Source organism: Bos indicus x Bos taurus, chromosome 26, assembly GCF_003369695.1.
Source record: "Bos indicus x Bos taurus breed Angus x Brahman F1 hybrid chromosome 26, Bos_hybrid_MaternalHap_v2.0, whole genome shotgun sequence".
Taxonomy (NCBI): Eukaryota; Metazoa; Chordata; class Mammalia; order Artiodactyla; family Bovidae; genus Bos; species Bos indicus x Bos taurus.
The window spans coordinates 28,389,854-28,417,720 of NC_040101.1; the positions used below are offsets into that span (position 1 = coordinate 28,389,854).

The following is a 27,867-nucleotide window of genomic DNA, read 5'->3' on the forward strand; positions in this document are numbered from 1 at the left end:
CACTTTACAAGTGTTAACCATTTGATTCTCGCAACAACTAAAATGCAAGTATGTTTGTTACTCACTTTACAGATGACGAAATAGAGCCACAGAGAGATTATGTAATTTCTCCCAAATCTGCCCTTTGTTAGCTAGAATTTGAACCCAGGCAATATAGCACTAGACTACATTCTTAACTGTGATGCAGACCTTCAGATAACCATTGGTCTAGGGCAGTGGTTCCCAATTAAGGTCAGTTTGCCTCTCGGGACACATTTGGCACTGTCTGGAGGTGTTTGGTCGTCATGACTGGGGAGAGATGCAACTGACATCTAGTAGGCAGAGGCCATCCACAATAAAGAACTCCCCAGCCCCAAATGTCTATAGAGCCCAGACAGAAACGCCGGCCTAAAGCCGAGGTTTCTAGTCCCAGTCTCACGGTAAATAAAAAAAAATTTTTAAGTCATCTTTGGAAGATCCCTGTGACTCCAAGGATCTCTAGCCTAGAAGTGGCCACTCCTTGCCCACCACCTCCAGCAGTGGTACATGGGAAACGCAATGGGGCTATGACCACAGGCCTGAAAGCTGTTTGGCTCCCAGGGGCCCATGAGGCTACGGTCTGCAGGCTCTCCCCCCTACCTCAGTGAACCTGATGCAGCGTCCCCTCCGCCCTACCCCACTCATCTTTGAAAACTGCTCTTTCTCAGGCTGCTCTTATTAAGAAATCCTGTTCTCCAGCCCACCATTCCCATACACAGCATAGACTCCAGGAATGGAAATAGAAATGACTGGCTTTAATCAATCTGTGATGAGATGAACCTCATTGAGAGGTCATTTGGGGTTCAGGGGCGCCCTGCAGCAACTGGGGCATGCTACTCCAGGTGCGGCTGAAGCAGAGAATTCTGAGACAAATCACTGGAAGGGGCAGGTAGGACTCCCAGTCCTGACCAGGCAAAAGTGGTTCCAGAGCCCACAGGGCACCAGCCCCGGCTAGGTAGGAGGAATGGCCTCCATACCCATAGCAACCCCATGTGACCACAGTGTGGGCCCCACCCTTCTCGGTCCTCTTCTTCCTTCTGCTCTAGAGGAGGAAGCAGGTCCTTGAGCACACACACAGCCCAGCCTTTGCCCAAGCTGGGCCAGACAGTCATGCAGGAACTTAGACCCCAGTGACACTCCGGCTCAGCCCCAAATGCTCCCACTCTGCCATCTGTCCTCCAGGCAGGACCCCAGGGAGGCAGAAGAGCAGGACACAGGGCTGGCGCCCCCAGGGCTACAGGTAGTGTCCTCAGCAGGGTGGCTTTGCACTCCCCTCACACCATCTTAACGTCCAGGGTCTGGGCCCGTGACAGGCTCTGGCGCTGGGCTTTGACCATGTGCAGGCGCCTCCCGTGCAGCGTGAACTGGGACCAAGTGAACAGCTGCAGCAGAGCACAGGCGATGGGCACCAGCACCAGCAGGTAGAAGCAGCCCTGGCGGAGCGGTGGGGCCTGTGCTGGGGGTGGAGCCGGGGGCTCCGGCCAGGGCTGAGCACTCCCCACAGGGGCCGGGGGGTGCTGCTGGAAGAGATCATGACCTAGGACAAGAGAGCCCGCAGAAAGAACAGGTCAGCCCTGGCCTCCAGAGTCCACAGCGCCTCATCTCAGATGTCACATGGACACGTCCAAACCCCACTCTCAATTCCGCACCCAAACTTGCTTCTCCCCCGTTCCTTCTTTCGGAATGGCACCACTATCCCCCCAATAACCAAAGTCTTCCTAGAGTCCTCAATTAGCTTCACCACTCCCCAAGAGCCAATCCTTCACCTCCCAACTCGAAAACACAGCCCAAACCAAACACTTCTTTTCAGCCCCCAGCACCGCCTGCTCCAAGCCTCCATCGCTTTTGCCACAGCCTCCCTACAGTCCATTCTCCAAACAGCAGACAGAGTGAACTTTAAAAAATGTAAATCAGACTAGGCCATTGCCCTACTTAAAACCTTCCTAAGAGCTGCACTGAGAACAAAATCCAAACCCTGCCCTGATCTACAGAGCCCCTCTTCACTTTTTCAGCCTCATCTCCAAACCACTCCTGGGCTTCCCCGATGGTGCAGTGGTAAAGAACTCATCTGCCAGTGCAGGAGATGCAAGAGACTGGGGTTCGATCCCTGAGTGAGGAAGATCCTCCGGAGGAGGAAATGCCAATCCAAACCATTCCTGACAACCTGGGCTCCTGTACTTTCTTTTCTGCCTGTCTGTGATTTGCTGAGATCTTTCTAGACTAAATCCTCACCATTCATTTCACATCCTGGGTGCCATCTCCTCAGGGTCCTTCCGGACCACACAGAGTAGCTTCTTAGCCACAATGATACTTTTACCAGTGCACTTATCACTGCCTGCTCTTCTCTTGTTTAGCTGTTTAGTGTCGACCCCACCCCACCCCAACATAGAATATAAGGTCCATGATGGCAAAGACCTTATCTGTCTTATTTTGTTATCTCTCTCCCTAGAGGCACCTAGAACAACACCTGGCAGAGAAGGTATCCCATACATATTTGGTGAATGAATGAATGAAGTACTAAAAGATGGAACCCAGTTCCTCTGCCCACATAGGGACAGGCAGGGGAGGGGTGGCAGCCAGGGGCAGCCCAGGCCCAGCCTCTGTCATGGCTGGTTGTCATTCTCTCTGCTTCACTCGACCCAGGTCCCAGGCTCATCAGCAGATACACCAGGTATGCTGTGCTCCCTGGAGCCTCGAGCACCATGCCAGCCCCTGGGCCCTCACCTGTGTAGAAGCAGAGCAGCCAGGTGCCCAGCAGCGGAGCGAAGGTCTGGCCTGGCTTGGTCACCAGGGCCACCATGCCAAAGAGAAGCGCTGAGGCTGCCTGCTTGCGGTGATTCAGCACCAAGTCCTCATCCACCAGGTCCGTGACCACCAAGGTCAACAGCTTACAGGTGCCCTCTGTGAAAACACGGTTGCTGCCGGCGAGAGAGGACGGATAAGAATGAAGCGGGGTGGGCGTGGGGGGACACAGGTGTGGGGGCGAGGGAGGGGTCAGCGTCTACCTGGCAATGAAGAGGCAGAGCAGGCCGGGGTGGTCGGGGCCAGCCAACAGCATAAGCAGGCTCAGGCCCAGCTTGAGCAGGAAGAGCCCCCGCACCACGGCGTAGACACCCCAGCGCCGGCACAGGGGCAGGAAGTAGAGGTTGTTGAGGTGGGGAGCGACGTAGGAGATGCCTGGGGAAGGGAACGTGGCCTTGTCAAGGGGCGCTGCCACAACCTCCACAACTGCCCACATTTTAACCATCAGAAATCAAAGTTTGCACTGATTCAGCACTAACTCGGTCCAGGCGGTGTGCTAAGAGTTTCCACATCCTTTTATTTAGTCCTCGCAACCCTTTAAGGTAAGTACTATCTCTACCTTACAGATAAATGGAGACCCAAAAAGATGAAATAAAACACACCCAAGGCCACACAGGGAAGAAGCACAGTCAAGACACGTTCCCAGGCCTGTCAGGAGAGTAGTCGTCCTTGTGAACGAGCTACTGCGCCGCATTACCGCTAGGTGGCATGACTATCAAGAGGACCACCATGAGGGCAACCCTACCCACTCAAACTCGCATAAGCTCCCTCCCTTCCTCTGGAAAACAGAGTGGGGGTGGGGCTGGGGGCTGGAGGTGCAACCCCAGCACAGATTCTGCCCTCTGCCACCTGGGCCCCAGCTGGGAGGTGGCTGTATCTGCAGTCAGTCTAGGGGTTCTGGGGTGCAAGCCTCTGTCCTTCTGGCCAGCACAAGGTACCCACTCACCCAACAGGAAGGAGCCCGTGGAGAGGGAGATGTGGTCTGACAACAGATGCTCCAGGAAGAGGGGAAAGAAGTTGCTGTTGAAGTGGCAGTGAAAGACCTGCAACCAATAGGGACACTAAGGAGGCTGGGGAGGCGGGGTGAAGGGAGCCAGGAACAGCCAATAGGGACACTAAGGAGGCTGGGGAGGCGGGGTGAAGGGAAGCCAGGAACAGCCAATAGGGACACTAAGGAGGCTGGGGAGGCGGGGTGAAGGGAGCCAGGAACAGTCAATAGGGACACTAAGGAGGCTGGGCAGGCACTGGGGAGGCGGGGTGAAGGGGGAGCCAGGAACAGCCAATAGGGACACTAAGGAGGCTGGGGAGGCGGGGTGAAGGGGAGCCAGGAACAGAGGGAAAACCAACAGGGGTGGGGCAGGGGTGGGCAGCAGCAGGAGCCAGAGCGGCGTCTAGTCCCATGTCCTTCAGCATGGACCATACCAGAACAAAACCTAAAACCAAACTCCTATGCTTATCTATAAAAGTTAGAAGGAATGATAACATCACCATTAAAACAACTGAAAGCTTTCTTTTGTAAAACTTTTCAATGCTAAAACAAGCTTAATGACACAAAAACAATGTGTTTCTAAATTTTGCTGGCTTATATACTACATATGTTCTAGGTCTGGCCTGTGGTGTTTTAAAAAGAGTCCTCAGGGACTTCCCTGGTGTTCCAGTGATTAAGACTCTCTACTTCCAATGCAGGGGGTGTGGTTTTGATCCCTGGTTGGGGAACTAAGATCCCACATGCCCTGCAAAAATACAATTATACAAAAGTGTTCTAAGCATTGTGTGTGCTTAGTCACATCTGACTCTTTGGGACCCCATGAACTATAGCCCATCAGGCTCCTCTGTCCATGGAATTTTCCAGGCAAGAATACTGGAGTTGGGTTGCCATTTCTTACTCCAGGGGATCTTCCTGACCCAGGGATCGAACCTGTGTCTCCTGCATTGCAGGCACATTCTTTACCCACTGAGCCATCAGGGAAGTCCACATATGCCCTGCAGAGTGGCCAAAAAAAAGTCCCCAAGGGAGCACCTCTCTTCTATACGCATGTTGCAGGTGAGAACATGGCTGCCCCAAAAGAGAGAGACTGGCCTAAGAGCACATAGGGAGTTAGGAGCTCAGATGCAGTGAGAATCCAGGTCTCTAACTACCCAACTTGTATTCCTGCCATTCAGCGGCTCAGCCTCAGGCAAGGCCAGAACTGATTTTCCAGCTTCTGGGAAGGTGGTTCCCTTGAGTGAGGCATTTGAAGCCATCCTATGAATGGGCATTGCTCCCATACCTGCACCAAGTCCATGCCCACGAACCACAGGAAGTTCCGGTGGCGTGCCAGCTGCTGGAGGTACTGGCCCAAGGTGATGCTACCCGCCTCCTCGCCGCCCACAAGCAGCTCTTCTTCACATAGGCTACGGGGCAGAGGGGAATCAAGAACAGCTTAAGCTGGGCCAGAGACATCACCCACCCCAGGCAGCCATCCATCAGCCAGGAGCCCCAGCATGGCAATCAAGCCCAGCAGAGTGCTGGCCACTCACCCGTCATTCACAGCCATGGCTGGGCACCCTGGCTCCCTGCCGGCCGCCTCAACCCGCCGCCTCAGCAGCCGTGCGGCCCCCACAAAGCCCAGCCCAGAGCCAGTGGCCAGCGCCAGGCAGAAGGCGCGGAAGGAAGAGAAGTCCTCTTTGTTCCAGAAGGCGTAGGAGGCAAAGACAGACAGGGAGCCGGCCGCGCTGAAGAGGGAGCAGTAGAAGTTGAGGTGGGTGCGGTCGTGGGCTGAGAGAGCCAGGTCGGCCAGCAAGGCATGATGGTGCAGGTCTACGAGCGTCAGGAAGCCGTCGTAGAGGCACAGGCACAGCAAGAACTGCAGCCCAGCAGGTGCCCAGGGCACCCAGAATGCCAGGAACGACAGTGCCAGCAGCGGCCCATGCCAGCCCAGTGCCCGCACCCGTGCCAGCACCACAGCCCGTGAGGAGAGCCCAGCACCTGACCTGCCAGGGAGAGGGGGGCCGTTGGGAGATGCCCTGGCAGCCCTGGCAGGCCCCACTCCCTGCCTGAACTCAGGAAATGAGAAGGCCCAGCCAACGGCTGGCAGTGGTTTCCCTTTCTTTCCCCACCCCACACACAGGCAGTGGTCCTCCAGCCCTGGGGAGGGGGAGGTGGGAGAGGACCAGGCCTGAGCTTTCCCCAGGAAACAAACCGGGGTTGGGAGCTGAGGAACTGACGGTCACTCAGCCAGCCGAAGAGGGGGTCGTTGAGACTGTTCCAGAGGAGAAACACGGTCTGTGGGCAGAGGGGAGACGGGTAGGTGGGCTCCAGGCAGCGTCCTCTCCAGGGCTTTCCCCACCCCAGCCTGCTCGCCACCCCTCAGAGATGATGCCAGCTTTCCTGCCTGCAAACAGGTGCTCAGGTCAGTCCCTCTGCCATAACCCACAGCCACTGCCCCCATCAAACTCCCACCATCCAGGGCACTGCTGATAAATACATGTGAATATATTATAAGTGTGCATACAGTGCCTGGCTCACAGGACAGAGGACGGGAGAGTTGGCATAATCCCCACTGAGGCCTCCAGCTCTACCTTTTCTTGCTGAATCTTAGTGGGCAAGCCAGCTTACCCTCTGCTCCTGCCTGGGTAGGACCCTGCCCTGCCATCTGCCCAGCTCCCACCCGGGCTGACTGCCCCAGTGCTGGCCTACCTCTCCAACCCAGAAGGCAGCTTTGTCGATCTTGTACACTGAGACAAAGGTGTCCACGTAGTAAAGCAGGAACACGTTGTGCAGGACAGAGACAAAGAGGGCCAGGGAGCCATAGACCACAGCCGTGGGCAGGCCCAGCAGCCAGGCCCAGGGCCCACCCAGCCTCATGGCAGCCAGCCCAGCCTCAGCCCCAGGAGCACTGAGGTGCGCCCATGGCCATGGGCATTCTGGCCATACTTGTCCCTGGGGAAGAAGGAGCCAGTTAGCTGCAGGGATCAGAGCCACCCCTGCTCCTAACCCCAGACCTCTGAGTCATCTCACTGGGAGAAAGTTTGCACACAAAACTGGGGAATCGCCAGTGGGAATCACCAGCTAAAACAATGCTGGACTACATACCACTATTAGGGAGTAAAAGGAAACTGATAAAGGCGTGGGAAGAGAAGGCAGACAGCTAGCAAGTGCAGAGTCAGGTCGCATGCTAGGGCATCTTCTTTCATCCATATTCTAACCTGACAGCCCTGGGCCTGGGCACACACTGTGCCTACAGTAGAATCTTGGGCAAGCTAGTTAACCCCAGCCTCAGTTTTCTCTTCTGTAAAAGGGAAAAGTGGGTGATCATGGCTACTCAGAAGAATAAAAGGATTAAATGAGGTAACTCACAGAAAGTGCTCAATAAATATTGGTGGTATCATTATCATCTTTATAAAACCCATACAAAGTTTACAGCACTGTTCCAATATTATAGGAGAGCAACCCCAAGCTCAGAGATGGTTAAGTCATTTGCCCAAGGTCACACAGCATAAAAGTAGCAGACTTGAACCCTGGCCTGTCTGGCTCCAAAGCCTTTTTTTTTTTTTTTTTTTTTTGCCACTTGACCTCCCAAACTGGATTACTGTGGGGTGCTGGGTAGAATGGAGAGACCTGCCGTGATGTCAGGTTTCATAGGGATATAAGAGTGATATGATATGATAAGAGTCCACAACTGCCCATGCACTTTGATTCCAGAAACCCCACCTTAAGGAACTAACCCCAAGAGAACATGTACAGAGTTGTTCACAGCAGCAACATCTAAAAACAGCCAAAAGTTGGACATAGCCCAGGAACACAACAAAGGGACTGGCTCAACAAGCCCGATGCTCTCCACAAAGGTCAAGTACGTGGGCAGCGTCAACACACGGGAGAGAAACTCAAGGACGTGTTACTTGAAAGAACAAAGGACAACACACAGGCCTGCTCCGGACCAGGCCAGCTCGTGCAGAGACCAGCAGGCCAGACTGACCATGGATTTAAAAGGAGATAAAAATCCAATTCTTATTACAGCAGTGCTTCTCATACTGTAATGTGCTTCCACGTCACCTGGGGACTTGGCTCAAATGTAGGTTTTTACCTTCACAGGTGTGGAGTGGAATCTGAGATTCTGCATTTCTAACAGGCTCCCAGGGGGCACCGATGCTGCTGGGCCATGACCACACTTTAAGCAGCCAGGCATTAAGTCTATCTGTCTCTTTTTTTAGATTCAAAGTTGTTGTTCTCTTTTCAGAAACATAATCCCATGTGTGCCTGTCTGACCACCCGCCTTCTCCGCTCACCAGAGGGAAGCTATAGGGGCTTTCTTCTCTCAAACTCCCTGTAGCTAGTTGAATTAGCCCCAGAGAGATAGGTTCAAGTCCTAACCCCCAGCACCTGTGAGTGTGATCTTATTTGGAAAGAGCTTTACAGATGTAACACATTAAGATGAGGTCTGAATTGAGGTGAGCCCTAACCTAAGGACTGCTGTCCTTATAAGGAGAAGGAAATCTGGACACAGACACAGACACAGAGAAAGGGAAGACAGCCATGTGAAGATGAAGGCAGAAATCTGAGTGATGCAGCTATGAGCCAGAGAACACAAAGAATTGCAGGTAGCACAAGACAGCCAGGCGGAGGCAAGGGAGGATGCTTTCCTAGAGGCTCCCTCCAGAGGGCGCATGACCCTGCTGGTGCCCCGATGCTGGATTTCCACCCTCCAGGAACTGTGAGGTTGTTTTAAGCTACCTGCTGCTGCTGCTGCTAAATCGCTTCAGTCATGTCCAACTCTGTGCGACTCCGTAGATGGCAGCCCACCAGGCTCCCCCGTCCCTGGGATTCTCCAGGCAAGAACACTGGAGTGGGTTGCCATTTCCTTCCCCAATGCACAAAAGTGAAAAGTGAAAGTGAAGTCGTTCATTCGTGTCTGACTCCTAGCGACCCCATGGACTGCAGCCTACCAGGCTCCTCCGTCCATGGGATTTGCCAGGCAAGAGTACTGGAGTTAAGCTACCTAGTTTGTGGCAATTTGTTTCGGCAGCCCTAAAACTTATGCACCTCCTCAGAGGCTATCTCCTCTTGAAGCCCTCGTGACCCAAGCCTACCCACAGGCCTCATTTACATGTCTGCATCCTTACACACACATATGCAGAACAGAAACTCCTGTTTCCCTATTAGAGTCAGGCCCTGGAGAACCAACTCAGACTCAGTCCCTAAGTGGTGACCCGCCCCCGACAGGTCTTGTTCTTGCCCCATGAGTCCCCAGGGCTCTGCTTCCATGCCCAGCCTTCAAGGGCCTCTATAGTCCAGCCTCTCCTGGCCAGTCCAGCCCAGCTTCCCACGGACCTTCAAGCCTCCATCTTCTCTGGCCAGGCCTTTGTTCTCAAGGGCCCCTGCTACCAGAAGCGCCCTCCACATATCTTCGTTTCCATCTCACCTGTTCCTCAGGTGCCATGGCCATTAGAACTCCAACTCCTCATCCCTCATTGTGCCTCCAGCCCTGCACACATTCTCCCACCTGCCCGCACTCCAACCTGACGGTGGGGTTCGCCAGCATGGGGCCTGTGTTCTCACCCTCTACCTCCATCTCTGGACTCAGCCATCCTTGCTGTGGGAGTGACTGGCTGAGGAGATAGAGGCTCTGCAGGGAGAACAAGGAGGGACTCTCACAGGGTCTCTCTCAGACTCACTGGAAGCTGAGGTGGTCACTCAAGAGGTCAGTATGCAGCCTCCCACCCCCGTGCCAGCTTTGTGCCAGTCCACATCTTAGTCATGGAGGAAGAAGGAGGAATGGCCAAAACTACCTGAAGGTGTGCATGCTAAGTCACTTCAATCGTGTCCGACTCATGAGATCCTTTGGACTTAGCCTGCCAGGTTCCTCTGTCCATGGGGATTCTCCAGGCAAGAATACTGGAAAGGGTTGCCATGCCCTCCTCCAGGGGAATCTTCCCAACCCAGGGATTGATCCTACGTCTCTTACAACTCCTGCATTGGCAGGCGGGTTCTTTACCACTAGCACCACTTGGGAAGCCCAAACTTCCTGAAAGCAGCCACTAAGTCTGTGAAAATCTCTCCCTGGCCAAAAGGGTCCCGCCTTGTCCAAAAGCAGGACGATATCCATGGGGCCTTTAAGCCCCTGAAGAAGTATTTGGTGGGAAATATTGTTTTTTCCCACAGACTTATTGAGGTATAACTGACATACAGTAATCTGCACAATGGAGAAATCTCTGGTGGCCTAGGGGTTAGGACTCCAGGCTTTCACTGTCGTGGCCTGGTTTCAATCCCTGACTGGAGAACGGAGATCCTGCAAGCCATGTGGTACAACCAAAAAACAAAAAAAGAGAGAGAGAGAATGGAAAAAAGAACCCTTCCCTAGATAATAATACTCTGCATATATTCAAAGTGTATAGTCTGATCAGTTTTGGCATGTGTATGCCTGTGAAACTGTCACAGTTGAGATCAGGAATATATCCATCACCCTGAAAGTTTCCTTGGCACTTTCCCAAGCAATGTTGTGGAAAGAAGGCACAAGTGGAGGTCTCCAAAGGCCCAACTCCATTTCCTACCCATGTGACCTGCAGCAATTTGGTTAACCCCTCCATGCCTGTTTCCTGAATTGCACAATGAAGCCAACCTTCCTAAGGCTAGGGTCAGCAGTCAATGAGAAGATACTTCGACATAGTGAGCACAGTAAGTGCAGTGAGCACCGGAACTTCACAGACTATCACTATCAAGCCTCCCAGACTGTCCATATCCACCACACCAGGATGAGATGGAGATTCACCTAAAGGTGCTTTGAGCCTATAAAGCACAGTGTATGCGTCTGCTTTTACCCTTAACTCAGGTCACCTCCTCTGATTCCCCAGGGCCTTTCAGAACTCCCCTCCCTCACCTCGAAAGCCTTTGTCCAGAGGGAGTGAAGCCTCCTGGTGCCCTACCCAGATGTCCAGTGACCTGCCCTGGTTACTGGAGAAGGTGGACTCTATAGGCAAGGCCCCCAGCTGCCAGCCGCCAGCTCCCTGCACCCACACTGGGACAACAGTAGAGGAAAACCTCAAAGTGTGGTGAGATGGAAAAAGTATGACTTTTGCCATCAAAAGAGCTTGGTTTTAAATCTCAACTGCACTTCCTACTAACTGTACCCACAGGTAAGGTCTGAGCCTGTCTGAACCTTGGTTTCCTCACTTGCAAAATGAAAGTAAGTGCCTATCTTTACAGGAATGCAAGGAGGATTGACTGGTTTGATCTCCTTACAGTCCAAAGAACTCTCTTGAGTCTTCTCCAGTATCACAATTCGAAAGTATCAATTCTAGTCAATCCTAAAGGAAATAAACCCTGAATATCTATTGGAAGGACCGATTCTGAAGCTTCAATACTTTGGCAACCTGATGCCAAGAGCCGACTCATTGATAAAGACCTTGATGCTGGGAAAGACTAAGGGCAGGAGGAGGCAAGAGAGGATGAAACAGTTGGATAACATCACAGGCTCAGTGGGCATGAGTTTGAGCAAACTTCGGGAGATAGTGAAGGACAGGGAAGCCTGGCATGCTGCAGTCCATGGGGTCAAAAAGAGTCAGACGTGACTTAGTGACTGATCACCAACAAACAAAGGGAGTATTAGAGCACCGACAGAAATATGCGGAGAAACTGGCTTTTGCTTAGGCTCACTTAGATCAGAGTAAGAGCAGGGGAATATGCAGGTAATCAGGTCCTTCTTGTGGCAAGGGAGTTTGAGGAGGAAAAAAAGCACAAAAGGTAAAGTCAGAGGAGGAGGGCCTGCAAGAAGCAGGATATACAATGTTCAGGGGTACCAGAGACAAACCCGTAAACCATGGACTAGATCTAGAGGCAAAGCACCCTGCCCAGGTAAGCCTTTGCCCAGGAAACAGAGCTGTGGGAGGAGCATGCAGGGCACTCAACGGTCTCTATTCCAGATGGTATTGCTCCATCAGTAACTTCTTCCTCTGCTAGCCCTCCCCACCTGTTGGTGGTTTAGTCACTAAGTTGTTTCTGACTCTTGCAGCCCCATAGACTAGGGTCCACCAAGCTCCTCTGTTTATGGGATTTCCCAGGCAAGAGTACTGGAATGGGTTGCTACTTCCTTCTCCAAGAGATCTTCCAGACCCAGGGATCAAACATGGGTCTCCTGAATTGCAGGCAGATTCTTTACCAATTGAGCCACCAGGGAAGTCCCACCTGTTAGGGAAATTAAATAAATAGTCCTGTTTAGGCTTCAGAGACAAGGCAGACCAGGTCTCTGACCTTGCTTCTAACCTGCCTGGATACTGCCCTGACTGTGAGTGCCTTGACTGCCTGCTGTGAGTGGAAGCTTTGTGGCACCATAGATAAGATAGGGGACAAATCTTGAAATTGTTGAACCCATAGAGCGGCTCTGACCAACCAAGTCCCAGGCTTAACAACATTCCACGTTTTACATGACAAAACAAACAGCATTAACATAAAACCAGAGCTGCTTTTGCTCACAGACTGATGATTATCAGTCTGCGTCCAGGGATTATGAGCGGGAACTCTGAACTGCAATTTTTGAAGTCTCACCCACAAAGCGGATGGGATGCCTGGGATCTTTTCACAACTGGGACTCCAGCTGTGCTGTGTCATGGGACTTACCAGTGCTATCTGAGTCTGGATGTTGGTCAAAACTCAATTTGGTGATGTATCCTCTGCTGTTTCTCTCTCGTTTCTTTTAATGTTAGTATATCAAAAGTAAGTTAGAAAAAAAAAAAAGTAAGTTAGATAATTCTCTAATAAATACTGGTATTATTTATTCATATATAACAAGAGGATTATTTTGTTAACAAATCCTTTGAACCTGAGACAAAAGTGAAAACTTTCCACAAAACACCACCCCCAATCCACCCCCACAGAGAGCAACAGCCCTGGCTCTCTTGGGAAGGAACAGCTTGGGGCCCATACTAGCCTAGCTGTATAATGTGACTGAGATGTCCTGTAACCTGCAACCAGCTCCACCCTTACCTTGACACCATGAGAGAGAGACTGCTGGAGGCTCCACAGCCCATCCCCCACAGCGACAGCAGGTATGGTCCCAGTAGTGGGACCTTGAGCCAGCCACTCCCTCCCTCGGGGCCTCAGTTTCCCCATCTATAAAGTGGGGATCTAAGCCAACCTCTTAGATTGCTGTGGGGCTGAAATGCATAAAGGTATATAAAGCACCAAGCCTAGTGCCTGGCATTTAGAAGACCCTCAGTAAAATGTAACTATTCCTTTTTTTCACTTCTCTGAAGTTTGGCTTTATGATCTCTAAAGGATTTCAGTCTGTGTCTTCTGGCAGATTGAGGATTGAAGTTGTCTTTTCAGTACGAAACACTGATGCTTCTCATTGCCTGGAATATCCTACCATCTTTCAAATTCTTTTTTGAATGCCACCTCCAACTTTAGTTCATGTTGTTCCTTCCACCTAAAACACTCTAGATATAACTACATACCAGTTCTCAGGCATATAAGATATGCCTGGTTTTTACACCTATCATCATGTATCCTTATAACTTGTTACTATTTCTATCCTTATCTTATAAGTGAAGAAACCAAGACTCTGAAGGATCAGTAACTGGCCCCAAATCACAGAGCTATTAAGTGCTGGAGCTAAGATTCAAAACAGATGCTTTTGAGCAAAAAAAAGGAAAAACCCTCAGCATTTCTCACATCACTTTGCCCATCACAATCATTATCAAATCCTGCTTATCTGAGAAAGGGCCAGTTCAGTGGCACAAACCTTCTTAAGAACACCAAGTTAGATGTTCTCTCCCTTTTTCAGGTTCCTTGGCTGAATCCTCTGTGCTGCTGCTGCTGCTGCTGCTAAGTCGCTTCAGTCGTGTCTGACTCTGTGCGACCCCAGAGACGGCAGCCCACCAGGCTCCCCCGTCCCTGGGATTCTCCAGGCAAGAACACTGGAGTAGGTTGCCATTTCCTTCTCCAATGCATGAAAGTGAAAAGTGAAAGTGAGGTCGCTCAGTCGTGTCCTACTCTTAGCGACCCCATGGACTGCAGCCCATCAGGCTCCTCCGTCCATCAGGATCCAAAGGTCTCCCTAACCCTTCTCCAGCCTCCAAGCTCCTTATGGGCGGGGCCAGGTCAGACCTACCCCTGATTTCTACCTCTAGCCTCCACCAGGCTCCTTCACCACATATTGGCCTTTTAATTAATACCCAGTGGGTCAACTTGCCCCTAAAAGGCTCATATGGACATCCCCAGCCCAAGGGGGGAAAAAGCAGCCATAGGAGGAGTGACACCCCCATATCCCACTGTCCCCCTCAGCTCTTCATTCTGCTTGACTGTGGAAGTCAGAAAGAAGCAACCTGGGAAAGCCTGATGTGAAACGTGGACAGCAAGGCAACAGGTGAACAAAGAGGAACAGTGATAATAACAAAATGTAACATTTATTAAGCCTTCACCATGTGCTAAGGAAAACTGATACAATATGGAGAGTGAGCTCAGGACAGAAAGACACCAGATTAGGAAGGGCTTGGAAACCACACACAAGATAAGTCTCCTGAGGACAACAGAAAGGGGCGTGGGGGCCACTGGGGTGCCCGGGTGACAGAAAAAGATTTTTAGAAGAATCCCCCCCCCCCGCATCTTTCAAAAATGCTCCCCTCTTCACCCCATCGGGCTCCTGGGAAATAACTAGAAAAGCACGGAAACAAGAGTAGCTCCCTGCTCTTTGAACCAGCCTATGGTGGGCAGGGAGCTGATAAACTTGGGAGAGAAAACCAAGGGTGCCAGATAGGGCCCCCTGGGGTGAGGGGCTCCTGAAGGACTGCAGACTGTATGAGAAGCAATTAGTATGGAGGGGAAAAATCTACTAGTAAGCATTATTTGGAGTTGGGAGCCCTGCAAGTCTGAACCTTATCACTAACTAGCTATTCACTAACTAGTTTATTCCTATATCTGCAAAGCGGGAGAAAAATTCCATTCCCTGTCTGTCCCCAGGGGGTATTAAATGAATTTTAAAGGTATAAAACCCTATGCAAATATTAAGGGTGTCCTTTTTTCAACAAGGTGACCTTTGAATTGTCTGCTGAGTTTCCTGTTTCACATCCCCTTTGTCTCCCTGTTTAGTCTTCCCACAACCCCTGGCAGGGCTGTTGGGGAGGCCCACCCTGGAAGGGTGCCCACTTTCCATGCAGTGACTAATGGGCCCATCCTCTTTCTTAGGCTAGAAGTCAATTTCACCCTGTTGGGAGTTGGGACCATTTCCTTGGAGGGTCAGTAACTTCACCCCAAGACCACCCACCCGTTCCAAGCCACAGAGGAGTCTGGGATCAACCATGGTGCTGAACCATGTGGTGGCTCTCCAGCCTGTCTGCACATTAAAATCACCCGAGGAGCTGCTCAATCAAACCAAGGCCCAGCCTCACTCCCAACCAATTAAATAAATTGGAATCTCTAGAGAAGGGGCCCAGCATCGGTGTTCTTTTAAAGCTCCTCTATAGGTTCTACTACATCACCAGGGTTAAAGGCCATTATGTTAATGAAATGGATCCCGGCCTAAAGCTGCCGGCGACTCTAGGGAGTCCCCTCTGCAAGAATTCCATCCTCACCCCTTGAGCTCAAGCTTTTCCCACCCTGACCCAAGCACTTTCTCAATCCACAACCAGATCACTTCAGGAACCCCCGAAGACAGCCCCCAGGACTCCCAGAGCAGACAGCACTCCTGTCCCCCTCCGTGTGTCCTTTGTGTCTGACTGGCCCCCAGTCCGGCCCGCTGCCCCCTAGCCCCTGCCGCCGGCCAGCCGCTCACCGCAATTGTGGCACGCGAAGCCTAATCCCACGGCTGCCGGGAGCCAGCTGCCAGCCAGTGCGCCTGCGCGCGGGCCGCCTGTAGCTTCTCCAGCCTCTTCTTCCGCCCCTACCCAGCGATTGGCTCCGCTCGGCTCCTGGGACCGCAGTTTAGGCAGGTGCTGGAGCCTGAGGCTGTCGCCGCCATATTTGTTATGGGCCTTTGCCCTTAAGGATCAAACAGAGGATGTGCACGCTAGCCAAAAAAACGGGGCAGGTTGCCTGAATTCCTGACTCTCACCTCCACGAAGGCTTAATGTCAGTTCAGTTCAAATCAACTGTTCTTCTGAGAGCTTCCCGTCCTCTTCACCCTCCTTCCTATTAATTCGGAGAATGAAGAGAGCTCAGTGCCTCCTTCAAGCCTTGTCATGTGACTGGATGCACAGCTGAGACAGATAAGGAGAGGGCGGTGGCACGACCTGGAACTCCCTGAAGCTGGACTGTGAGCCAAGAGTGGACACGCCCACCTCGAGCTGCTGTGGGCACCAGGATTCAGGTCACACGCACCAGACCCTGAGAGAGCAACCAAGCGGCCCAACCTCCTTGTACTGTTAATAGTAAAATATGGGCTTCCGCGGGTGGCGCTAGTGGTAAAGAACCCGCCTGCCAATGCGGAAGACTGAAGACACGCGGGTTCGATCCCTGGGTGGGGAAGGTTCCCTGGAGGAGGGCATGACAACCCATTCCGGTATTCTTGCCTGGAGAACCCCGTAAACAGAGGAGCCTGGTGGGCTACAGTCCATAGGGTCTCACAGAGTTGGACACAAGTGAAGTGACTTAGCATGCATGCACACAATAGTAAACTATAAAGCTACTGAGCTCTTAGAATGTGCACTGTGCTGTGTTAAACACTCTGTATGCATTATCTTGTTGAGTCCTCACATTGTTATCCCTAGGAGGTAGGTCCTATTATCCCATTTTACAGAGGAGGAAACTGAGGTGGGGAGAGATTCAGTGACTTTCACACAGCAAGCAAGCGGCCCAGACAAGCTGGAACACAGGTCTCCTGACTCTTAGGAGTCTTTCCTCTTCCTACCCCTTCCCAGGCCGTGAAAGTCAAGATTTGTTTTGCTTAGTCCAATCCAGTGAGGATGTCCCATGTCTTCTCTCAATAGGCCTGTAAGCCTAGTTAGGTTTCTAGGCAGTCAGACAGCACAGACTCCAGTCCTACTATTTCCCTACCCTGGGATAAGGGGCAATGATCACGACTTTTTACTTCTGGGGGACTTGGGACTCAGTTCCCTGGCTCCACCACTTCTTTTACAGGAACCGTCATTTTGTGAGTCTCTGCTTTACTCCTTAGAGGGATTTTGTGGGCATTAAATGAGAAATAGGGGTGTAAAAGTTTTGTTGTCAACAGGAATATTAACCGTATCTTCCATCCTGACAACCTGGGTGGCACCCATTGCAAAGGGCACACCTGTTGCAAACAGTCCAGCACAAGAGCCTAAGTGTCCAGGGGTAGAGTCTCTTCACCCAGTTCCTGGAGAGTCCTAGAGGCCCCATGAACCTTGCCCCCAGCGTCCATCTCCCACTAGTCTGTCTCATTTTCCTCCTCCCCAATCCTGCCCTTCAGACCCTCTTCTTAACACCTGTATCCTCCCCGCCTTGGCCACACAGGCATCATCTCTCTTCTAAAGACTTCAAGCAATTGCTGAATCCCCTCATGTTCTAGAAAGCCCTCATTACTAGAATGAAGACTACCATTTCTCTCCCATTGCTACCCCTTATCCCTGTCTATGCTTTCCTGGCTGTGAGAATAGAAGGCAGGAAACCCAGCATTCAGTATGGACTCTGATACACTAGGTCCCCCATAAATTGACTAAAGGAGTCTTTCTGGCATCCCATCTCTAGAATGCATGCACCTTTATTTCAGAGCAACCCTGAATCTTGGCTTAGCCCTCCCTGGGTATCCAGTGGGGGAACAGAAAAATGGGCTGAGCTGCCAAGGGGTGAGAACTAGATGTGGTCTTACAGGGAAGGCTTTGGCCTCTGTATTGCACTTAATGCCCCATAGTTACACTTGGTGTTCCCTCAGCTTCTGACTTTATAAACAGTGTAACCAGTTACCCTTTTGTGTCAGCACCAGGCTTGTGATTATATCTGATTTCCTTCCCAGTTGTCAAGCACAGCGATAACAGGGAGGGGACATGTGGTACAACTGAAGATCATGTTGCCTTCTCTCAACTTGTATCAGAGTCCTTGGATGGTGGGAAAGAGATACACACTTTCCCTGAAATTCTTTCCTCCCTTGGCTTCCAACCTCTTTCATTTGGGTTCCACCATAGTCTCCTCCCACCTAACAACTCCTCAGTCCCCTTCCTTGGGACACATTTTTCCAGGGCTTTCTTAGTCAGAGAGAGGGTCCCCCAAATTTCCATTTTCAATACTCTTTTCATGTATTCACTTAAACTCATCAGGCCATACACTATATGGGGTAAGAGGGACTTCAAAACCAAGACTGCCTGTTGATGGGAATATAAACTCATTCAGGCACTATGGAAAACTGTATAGAGGTTTCTCAAAAAAACTAAGAATAGAACTACCATATGACCCAGCAATTCCCTCCTGGGTATTTATTTGAAAAAAATGAAAACAATAATTTGCAAAGATACATGCACCCCAATGTTCATAGCAGCATTATTTACAATTGCCAAGATGTGGAAGCAACCTAAGTGCTCATCAACAAATGAATGGATAAAGAACATGTGAGCCTATATATATACACACACATATATGCTGTGTGCTCAGTCGCTCAGTCATGTTCTACTCTTTGCGACCCTTTGCACTGTAGCCCGTGGGATTTTGCAGGCAAGAATACTGGAGTGGGTTGTCATTTCCTTCTCTAAGGGATCTTTCTGACCCAGGGATTGAATTCCGGTCTCCTGTGTCTCCTGCATTACAGGCAGATTCTTTATCCATTGAGCCATTGGGAAAGTTCCGATACACACACATACACACACAATGGAATACTACTCAGACATAAAAAAAAGAATGAAATATTGCCATTTGCAACAATAAGAATGGACTTGGAATGTATCATACTAAGTGAAATAAGTAAAAGACAAATACTGTATGATTTAATTTATATGTGGAATCTAAAAATAAAACAAACTAATGCATATACAAAAAATAAAGACTCAGATATACAGAACAAATTACCAGTGGGGGAGAAGGAAAAGGGGAAGGGCAAGATAGGGGTAAGAGATTAAGAGGTACAAACTACTATATCTAAAATGAATAAGCTACAAGAATATATAGTACAACACAGGACATATAGTCAAATACCATAATAACTATAAATGGCATATAACCTTTAAAAATTGTGAATCACTATTTGTATACCTGAAACTTACAATATTATACATAAACTATACCTCAATTGCCCTCAAAAGGCATAAGTGGAACCCAACAAATTGGCATCCGTGATGACACAGTGTATGTAATACGGGCAGGGTAGCAGCAGCGGCTTTGGTAACTTCACTTACTACCTTTCCTTCATGACCAACTCACCTCCTATCTCCAGCCTGAATATAAAACTGCTGCTAGATAGTCTTCCCCAAATGTCCCACCAGAACTCGGCACTGTCTCAACTTCTGTCACCCCTTCGTGTTTCTTATCTCCAGGATCACCTTGACTACCCATCCAGGTGACCAAGCTAAAAACACGTGCATCCACCTTTACCCATCCAGGCAGTTGATTCCAGGTGAATCTGCTTCCATGTCTTTTTCATCCCTGCTCTTGTTCTGGTTGTCAGTTTTCCTAAACTAGGATGTGAACCTCCTCCAAGACTGGCTTCTAATCTTTCTCTCCCCAATCCATCCTCTACTTTGCCTGAAAAAGAGCCTCTGATCATGGGGGTCACTGATCAAAAACTACTCAGGTTGCTGTATTTTGAATTTTTTCATAAATTCTGGGGGAAAACACTCATGGTGTATTGTTGATGCAAACAACAGAAGACCCACTCCACAGTATAATAAATATTTAAACTTCCAAAGGCTAACATGATGGTGCTTTGGTATAATTTTTAAAATGCCCATTTCATTGTGTCTTTTGTAGTTAAGTTTATATGAAGTAAACAAAACTGGTTACATATACAAAAAAAGACTCCATTCAAACTAGATTAAGCAGGAAAGGAATTTATTGTGGGGTGAGGAGAGGGAAGTTGGATAAAGCTGATCAAATATACAGATTTCCAGTTATAAGATAAATATATACTAGGGAGGTAAAGTATAACATGATGACCAAAGTTAACACTGCTGTATGGTATATCTGAAAGTTGTTAAGAGAGTAGACCCTAAGAGTTCTCATCAGAAGGAAAATAAAATTTTTTTTGTATCTATATGAGATGATGGATATTGACCAAACCTATTGTAGTAATTGTTTCACAATAAATTTAAGTCAAATCATTATGTTCTACACCTTAAACAGTGCTGTATACCAACTATATCCTAAAAAACTGAGGGGGGGGGAGGAATTTAATGGCTCACATAACTTCAAAGTCCAGGATTCAAACGATGTCATCAGGACTCAATATCTCCCTCTGACCTTTGGTTCCACTTCTTCTGCGATTCCATGCTGAGAGAGCATCGCCTTTGGATCCAGAACTGCATTCTTCCAGATTTCGGTCCAGGGGAGAGAGCCCTTCCCTCCACACAATAAGAGAACAGAGCCCTGGGCTTGGTTCCCATTGGCCCAAATTGAGTCACATGGCTAGCGTAAACTAGTCACTATGGCCAAAGGGATGTCAGTGATGATTGATCGAGCCCTAAATCACCTAGGTAATTTAAGGATGGGCTAGAACCAACTCCCCCAGAACCACTTTCCTAACAGTAGATAAGGTGTGGAACTCTAAAAATGTGGAGGCTGTTACTGGAATCAAGGTGAATAAACGCTGAGAAACTTGGCCTGGTTCTTATTTTTCTCATTTTTCCTTAAAACTACCCTCCGCCCCAGACCAGCAGTTTTCAGCAAGTATGTCAGAACATTAAAACACAGGCTTCTCATTGTCCCAGGCTTCAACTTGAGCTTGGTCTCACACTCTCATCTCCCACTCAGGGTGATCAGATCCCCATGGGGGAGAAAGGGGCAGTTATAAATAGAATGGGGAGGTATATTAATTTTCCACTAATGGTCTAACAAATTGCCACAGACTTAGAGGCTCTAAACAATACAAATGTATTATCTTATACTTCTGGAGACTGGAATTCTGTCTCATTAACTAAAATCAAGGTATTGGCAGAAGTGCATTCCTTTCTAGGAAGAATCCATTTCCTTGTCTTTTCCAGCTTTCGGGCTGCCTGCATTCCTTGGCTCATGAGGCTCATGACCCTCTTTCATCTTCAAAGCCAGTGACTCTTGAGTTTCCATCTTCCACATTTGACTCCTGTAATTACTCTGGACCAACCGAGATAATCCAGGATAACCTCTCTATTTTAAGGACTTTTAACTAACAACCTTAATATCATTTGCAACCTTAATTCCCCCTTGCCATGTAATGTAACATATTAACCAGACCCCAGGGATTAAGCCATGGACATCATGGGGGTGGGAGGCCTCCCCCAACAAAGACCACTATGTCCTGGGACCAGTTCTTTTTTTTTTTTTTTTTTTTTGCCACACAGCATGAGAGATCTTAGTTCCCCAACCAGGGATCAAACCTGTGCCCCCTGCATTGGAAGCACGGGGAATTTTAACCACTGGACCACCAGGAAGTCCCTGGGACCAGTTCTTAAAGAAGACAGAGGGGGAGGCTCCCTTCTTGGAGCTGTTGGATAGGGAGTGTTAGGTAGATAACCTAAACCAGTCCGAGCTGCTGCTGTCACTAGGCCAATGGCCTGAATTAGACTTGAAAGAGTGGTGCAGTCAGGAATAAACATGACATCACCAGGCTGAGTGTGGGAGAACTTCCCAGAGGGTAGCTGGACTCTGAGGGATGCTGAAAATCTATGAGAAACTGTGGGGGTTAATGGTAATACTGCTTAGATTAACAGAGGAGGAAGGAAAGTATGATGGCCTGGCAGCCCAGCAACTAGGAGAGGGTATCCATTTTAAGCATCCAGCAACTATGACCCACTCCACTGGGGAAGAGAGCTGGAAGGACATGACCTGAACCAATGGGGACTGGAGCTCAGATAGTCCTCACCCCATGTGAATGAAGCAACCTTTCTGGCTTCACCCAAGTCGCTTCTGGGCTTTGGCATCAGTTGGACTGAGTTCAAATCCCACAGTGACAGTTACAGACTGTGAGAAGATGGGAAAGTGGCCTAACTTCCTGAGTCTCTGGTTCCTTAATCTATTCCATGAGAATGATATCACCATGTTCTTCATGTGGCTAATAAGAATTAGAAGTTCTTTGAAAAAAGTTATAAGCTCTTATGTAACATTCTAGAGGGGAGGATAGTCAGATAGCGGGAAGGCAGACCCAGTATAGATTGGTGATCATGCTATTACTGACAGTACAAGTCTTGAGAATTTTACCCTTAACATAACTAGCTATGTGAGTCTGGACAAGATATTTACATAAGCCCCAGTCATAGAATACATTCATTGTATACCAAACCTGAGACAAGCAGCTTCTTGCTATGTAAGGTGGGGAAACTATTAATACCTCATTTCTAGGGTTGATGTAAACTTGAAGTTAGATGCTCATAAGCAACTTGAACAAGGATGAGATGGTTGGATGGCATTGCCGACTCAATGGACATGAGTCTGAGCAAACTCCCAGGGATGGTGAAAGACAGGGAAGCCTGGTGTGCTGCAGTCCATGGGGTCTCAAAGAGTTGGACACGACTGAACCACGAAGCAACTTGATTCAGTGCCTGGTGAGGAGCTTAACTCAAATGCTGGATAACTCAATCCATCTGACTGGGAAAACGGGATGTGGATAACAGAGAGCTAACCTAATTGCAAAGGGCACTGGGATACCCTCACGGATGTTGTGTCTAAGTTGGGGCCAGCATGATTCCAGCAGGTTCACCCAGTGTAAACACAGACTGGCTGGCTTCTGGCAAGGTAAAGGTGTTTCCCTTTGCCTGGAAACCAGGAGGTGTGGCCGAGTCAGGGCATGAAGAACAGCAGATCAACTGAAAAGCGGTGGAGAGGAGCCCTGCTCCTGGATCTCTCTGGTTCCTCCAAATGCTGGGGGTCAGCTCCCCGAGGCTAAAGGAGACAAGTGAGTGGGGAGCTACCTGGAAGGGCATTTCAGGGCTGGGGCTTCAAACGGCCTTGAGTCCTTCTAGCCTGCTCGGAGCCTGGGCTTTGGGTCCCGCCCTAGGACAAGAGGTGACCTGGTAGCCAAACTCTTTAGGAAGAGTTCCCCAAAGCCGGGGGCACAATCGCAGGGGCTCCTGCTGTGAACCAAGGCCTGCGTTACTAGTCACCAGGATCTGCGGTGGACCTGAGAACAAAGCGCATCCACCTCCCCTACTCCAGGTCTGGACCAGGACAAGGCCCCAGGAACCACGCCGGCCGCCTGAACTTCAGACCATGTACGCATACTACTGCCGAGCGCCTGGGGAGGACATCTGGCCTCTACTGCAGCACCTCACCTACACCTACCAGCCCGCCCCTCTGCTGCTGCCCCCTATCCAGGCCCATAACTTCTGCAGCCGGCCCCGCGACCTGTGCGCCGGCGAGTGGGCTGGTCCGCAGGAATACCACTGCTTCCACTCCACCGGAGCGCCCCTGAAGGTCGCGCCGCCTTTTTGGGCCTTCCCGCCGGCCTACGCCGCGGCCCTGCGCCCGCCGTTCCCCGCGCCCGGCTACCTGGGGCCAGCGCTGCAGGCGCCCGCAGCCACAGGACAGGCGGCAGTCGAGAGCGGGGCGCAGTGGCCGGAAGGCGGCACCGTGCAGGCCGAACTGCGGTGGGGCCGTGTGGAGCGTGCGCTTGGCCCGCGCCTCGAGCTGCCGGACTCGGTGCGCCGGGAGCTGCGCCGCGTGTACGGCACACACCCGCGCACCAACGTGCGTGTCACCTACCGCGGCGGCGAGTTCCTGCTGCAAGGCGCGCCGCGCCTGCGAGAGCCCGAGTACCGCGTCAAGAGGGGAGTCCTGCGGCCGCCGGCCAGCAGCGACAGCGGGGACGAGAGTCCCGCGGGGGAAGCGGTGGAGCGCGGCCGCCTGAAGAAGAGGAAGGCTTGAGCTGGGGGCGCGCGAGGCCCGGCGGCAGGCGTCTGTGAGCACGCGCGCCGTTCTCCTGCCGCCGCAGCTATGCGCTGGGGCTGGGTGCACCTGTCACCTGTACTTTTGCCTTTTTTTTTTTTTTTTAACCACCACCGGCTTGAGGCTCTTCCTTGATTTCAGGTTTTTGCAGGATGGTGGGGAGAGGGCGAAAAGGGATCATAGAGATCTCTGAGTGGGTGTCCTGTTACTCCTTCCTTCTCCTTGGACTTGGAAAGCCTGAGCGTGTGGTGGAGGAAGGGCCTGGACCCTCTGTTTCCTCCCTGCCCAACCCTGCCCTGCAATGAGCCCCCACGTGCCCTTTTTCGTCTCTTCTCTCCAGGAAATCTCCCCTAACTCCCCAAGCTGAGGGCCCACTTATTCGCAGCTTGTAAAGAAAAGTGACTGAAGTCAGGTGTAGGCTTTAAGATTGTTTTTATGTTTGGGGGTGGAGGTGGGGTTTCTTCATCTATGTAATGTGAGCTTTACTTCCCTTTTTGGGGTACAAGGTGTCAGGGATTAGAGTGGGAAACGTGTGCTTCCTCACTCGCTGGGCCCCACTTTCCCTTAACCAGCTGCCTTCCAGTGCAAGACGACTCTCTCCTAGGTCCTGAGCCCACCATCCACAGAGAGATTCTGAGGGCATCAGCTATTTTATTGAGGTGTGGATGGCAAGCATGGCTGAGGAAGGGATCCCTAAGACACAGATTTAGGGCTGGCTCTGACATGAGTTTGGGTAAACTCCAGGAGTTGGTGATGGACAGGGAGGCCTGTTGTGCTGCAGTCCTTGGGGTTGCAAAGAGTCAGACTGACTGAACTGAACTGACATTTTTTAGACTCTCTGAGTCTCAGTTTACTCATCTGTTAAAGAAGAATAAAACTAACACAGCCTACCTGGAAATTTTACCAGGGTTGAAATCTAAGATGATGTCACATCTTGTGTCCCAATTCTTTTTAAACTTTTATATTGTGGGACAGCCGATAAACAATGTTATGATAGTTTCAGGTGAACATCGAAGGGACTCAGTCATACATATATTTGTATCTTGTCTCCTCCTTCTGCCTAACAGTCTTTAATAGGTTGAATGTGCACTATTCTAGGAGTTTGCTGGAGGATTAAGCCACACATCCGATTTTAACTACGGGTCTAGCCATACCACCAGATCTGACACCCAGGCTGTATGAAGTTGGTTCCTCATGGAATTGCTTTCAGTGAACTTCCATTTGTAGTTGGCCAGAAGATACCTGGGTATACAGGTATGTTACTGAAACTGTAGATCACTTGATTGAACACTGCTATAATTATGAGGTTCATGCAGAAGTTCTGTTAAACCTCAGCACTTGGTAAAGATGTTTCTCCTGATGAGTGGTTTGCTTTTTTTATCTTTGAAGCACCAAGGATCTCATAATTGATCATATTTTTCTCTTTGCCCTGGTTTCTAGGGAGCCAAATTTACTTAGCATCTTTTGTGTAAAACCTGGATCCTGAACTATTACCCCTAGTTTCAGCTTATTTTCCTTTCTTTCTTTTTGTAAATTATGGAAACACAGGGAGCTGTTGTAGTGTGTTAGGTCTGCTGTGTGATCTTGAGTGAACTATTTAATGTCCCTGAACCAATTTCCTCATCGAGAATGGGGATGATGGTATCAGGACCTATCTCATAAGATTATTGAGAAGATATCATGAAATCCTGCACACAAAATGTTTACCACAGTAACTGTCATATACTAAGTGCTCAAAGGTTAGTATTTGTTTTTATTTTTTTAGTATTTGTTTTTAAAAAGTAGTTTGCAATACAGAAATTTATAAAATAGAGAGTTAAAATCTGTTCTAATATTTTGTGTGGGCATGCTAAGTCCCTTCAGTTGTGTCCAACTGTGTGCGACCCTATGCACTGTAGCCCCCCAGGCTCCTCTGTCCATGAGATTCTCCAGGCAAGGCTACTGGAATGGGTTTCCATATCCTCCTGCAGGGGATCTTCCTGACCCAGAGACTGAACCTGTGTCTCTTATGTCTCCTGCATTGGCAGGAGGGTTCTTTACCACTAGAGACACCCGGGAAGCCCATCACCCACAAATGATCACTGAGGTCCAATCTAGTGTTTTTTTACTATTTTTTTCTGTGCACCTAATATTAACTACATAAAAGGAATCGCAGTTTTGCTTGTTGCCTTTTACATTAAGTATATCTTGGACATCGTTTTATGCCAATGAACATGGTGTTACCTCATTCTTCAACAGTCTGTAGCATTTGGATTCTTTCCAGTTTTTAGCTATTAAAAATCCATCCAACAAATTTCTTGAATGCCTTTTATTTGCCAGGAACTATTGCAGGCCTTGAGGATATAGTCGTGAATGAGATAGCCATGGTAGTTTCTGTCCTTATGGAAAACATTTAAGCTGAGACCTAAAGAAATGAAAAAGCTAGCTGTGCAAAGAGAAGGGTGAGGGGAAGCCAGGCAGAAAGTATGGTGAATGCAAAAGTCCCAAGGAATGAAAGTCATCTTCACTGACTTGACAGGCATTTGAAAGCCCACATATGCTGGGCAGTATTCTAGGCACTGGGGCTCTAGGAGAAAAACAACTCTCTGCCCTCGATAGAGCTTACTCTAGAGATGTAATGTAGGGAAATGAAGACTGACAATAAGCAAAGGGGAATATACAATGCAGTGTCATACAGCAATAAGTGATGGGGTGCTGTTTTCATCAGGATACTTACGGAAGGCTTCTCAGAAGAGGTGACTCTTCAGTGGAGACCTAATAAAGACCTTTACAAGCCATTTGAATAGCTGGGGGAGAAAAGCAAGTACAAACACCCTTGGCTGGGGTGTCCTTGTCCGGTGAGTTAGTGAAAATGTAACAGTTAATGGATGGCGTCACCAACTCAGTGGACATGGGTTTGGGTGGACTCCGGGAGTTGGTGATGGACCAGGAGGCCTGGCATGCTGTGGTTCCTGGGGTCACAAAGAGTCAGACACGACTGAGTGACTGAACTGAACTGAATAGTTAATGAAGTTATAGATGAAGCTGGATCCTGTGGCATCTTGAAGCCATGTAGAAAATTTTGGATTTTTTTCCTTAGAGGAACATTATGAGCACAGGGAAATGTGATGAGATTTTTTAAAAATTATTCTGGATGATGTGTGGAAAAGAGACTATAGAGGGGCCACTGTAGAAATAGGGAGAACAGTTAGGAGGCATTTGAGAAATAAGCTGAGAGAGTGATGAGAAAATAAATGTCCTTGAATATGCATCTTTGTTCACAGATACAAGTGTTAAATTGTGGAATCTGAAACGTTAGAATTAGAGATTGAATCATTGAACAATGACACCCTAGTAGCAACAAGCACAGCCAGTGCCCAGATCTTTGATTCTAAATTCCATCCTCCAAAAAAGGAACCACTGCCCTTGGGAAAATGGCTGATTTCAAGGCTGTGGCAGGAAAGGTACAAGATGAGCCTGGAACAACTTGTGCCAGAAATTAAAGGACTCCTCAAAAATATCAAAAGAACAAAGGAGCCAACTTGAAGGGACTTCCACTGACCAAATCAAGGACACTTTAAGCATCAAAACAGTCACAGTAACAGATTATAACCTACTGAATAAAATAAGGATTCCTAAGTCCATGCTAATATTAACTAAATAAATACATGTGACTGGAAAGCTCTCCTTATAGAAGAAGGAAAAATGAAACTAGAAAATTACCATTCCCAATCATCACAGTAATGACTGATTCAAGTGAGAATCATTTCTGGATACTAAAACTAATGGGTGAAAGTTTGATGAAAAACCTGATATTTATATAGTTTCAGATATGTTCCAATAAGATATTTATTAATTACAAATTTTAAAGTAGTAACCTGAAGAAAATAGTAACCTAATAGTATAATAGGGAAAAGTGGTGGGTAAACACGTTAATAACCCCATTGCAGTAGTCCCTCTTAAACAAAATCTTTCTTATCGTTTTTTTTTTCCTTACCATCTTTTTTTTCTTACCATCTTTAATGAGGGTCTTTAAATTTTTTCTTTAATGGATACAAATTGACATCATGTGCTTTGGATATGTTAAACTGAAAAATACAACATCAAAAATTCAGTGGTAAGGC

At 49.1% G+C, this 27,867-nt stretch overlaps 2 protein-coding genes across 8 annotated transcripts; one reads left to right on the plus strand and one right to left on the minus strand.

The window, feature by feature from the left end:
• Window positions 1–752: 752 nt before the first annotated feature.
• MFSD13A (major facilitator superfamily domain containing 13A) lies at window positions 753–16,076 on the minus strand. Of its 7 annotated transcripts, XM_027529462.1 has the most exons (10): window positions 15,564–15,823; window positions 12,413–12,485; window positions 6,500–6,742; window positions 6,003–6,085; window positions 5,341–5,793; window positions 5,091–5,214; window positions 3,767–3,863; window positions 3,024–3,195; window positions 2,743–2,936; window positions 753–1,555 (listed from the first exon to the last, which is right to left on the minus strand). In XM_027529462.1, exons 3-10 carry the CDS (start codon window positions 6,665–6,667, stop codon window positions 1,293–1,295), a joined length of 1,554 nt encoding a protein of 517 aa, XP_027385263.1. In that variant the 5' UTR covers window positions 6,668–6,742; window positions 12,413–12,485; window positions 15,564–15,823; the 3' UTR covers window positions 753–1,292. The 7 variants fall into 7 exon arrangements, with proteins under 7 accessions (XP_027385263.1, XP_027385265.1, XP_027385262.1 ...); XM_027529464.1 differs by lacking the exons at window positions 12,413–12,485; window positions 15,564–15,823 and adding an exon at window positions 15,843–16,076; XM_027529461.1 differs by lacking the exon at window positions 12,413–12,485.
• A 6,696-nt stretch (window positions 16,077–22,772) lies between these two features.
• Window positions 22,773–24,866, plus strand: LOC113884666. Its single transcript, XM_027529469.1, has one exon. It carries the CDS (start codon window positions 23,090–23,092, stop codon window positions 23,741–23,743), a length of 654 nt encoding a protein of 217 aa, XP_027385270.1. The 5' UTR covers window positions 22,773–23,089; the 3' UTR covers window positions 23,744–24,866.
• Window positions 24,867–27,867: the final 3,001 nt, after the last annotated feature.

Bases quoted from the DNA above. Each gene is read 5' to 3' on its own strand.
- MFSD13A (XM_027529464.1), bottom strand. From the start codon at position 6,667: ATGAGGCTGGGTGGGCCCTGGGCCTGGCTGCTGGGCCTGCCCACGGCT. The intron at 3,864-5,090 runs GTATGGGAGCAA...TATTGGTTGCAG, and splicing joins TGGGCATGGACTTGGTGCAG to GTCTTTCACTGCCACTTCAA. The intron at 3,196-3,766 runs GTGAGTGGGTAC...TCCCTTCCCCAG, and splicing joins CACGGGCTCCTTCCTGTTGG to GCATCTCCTACGTCGCTCCC.
- LOC113884666 (XM_027529469.1), top strand. From the start codon at position 23,090: ATGTACGCATACTACTGCCGAGCGCCTGGGGAGGACATCTGGCCTCTA.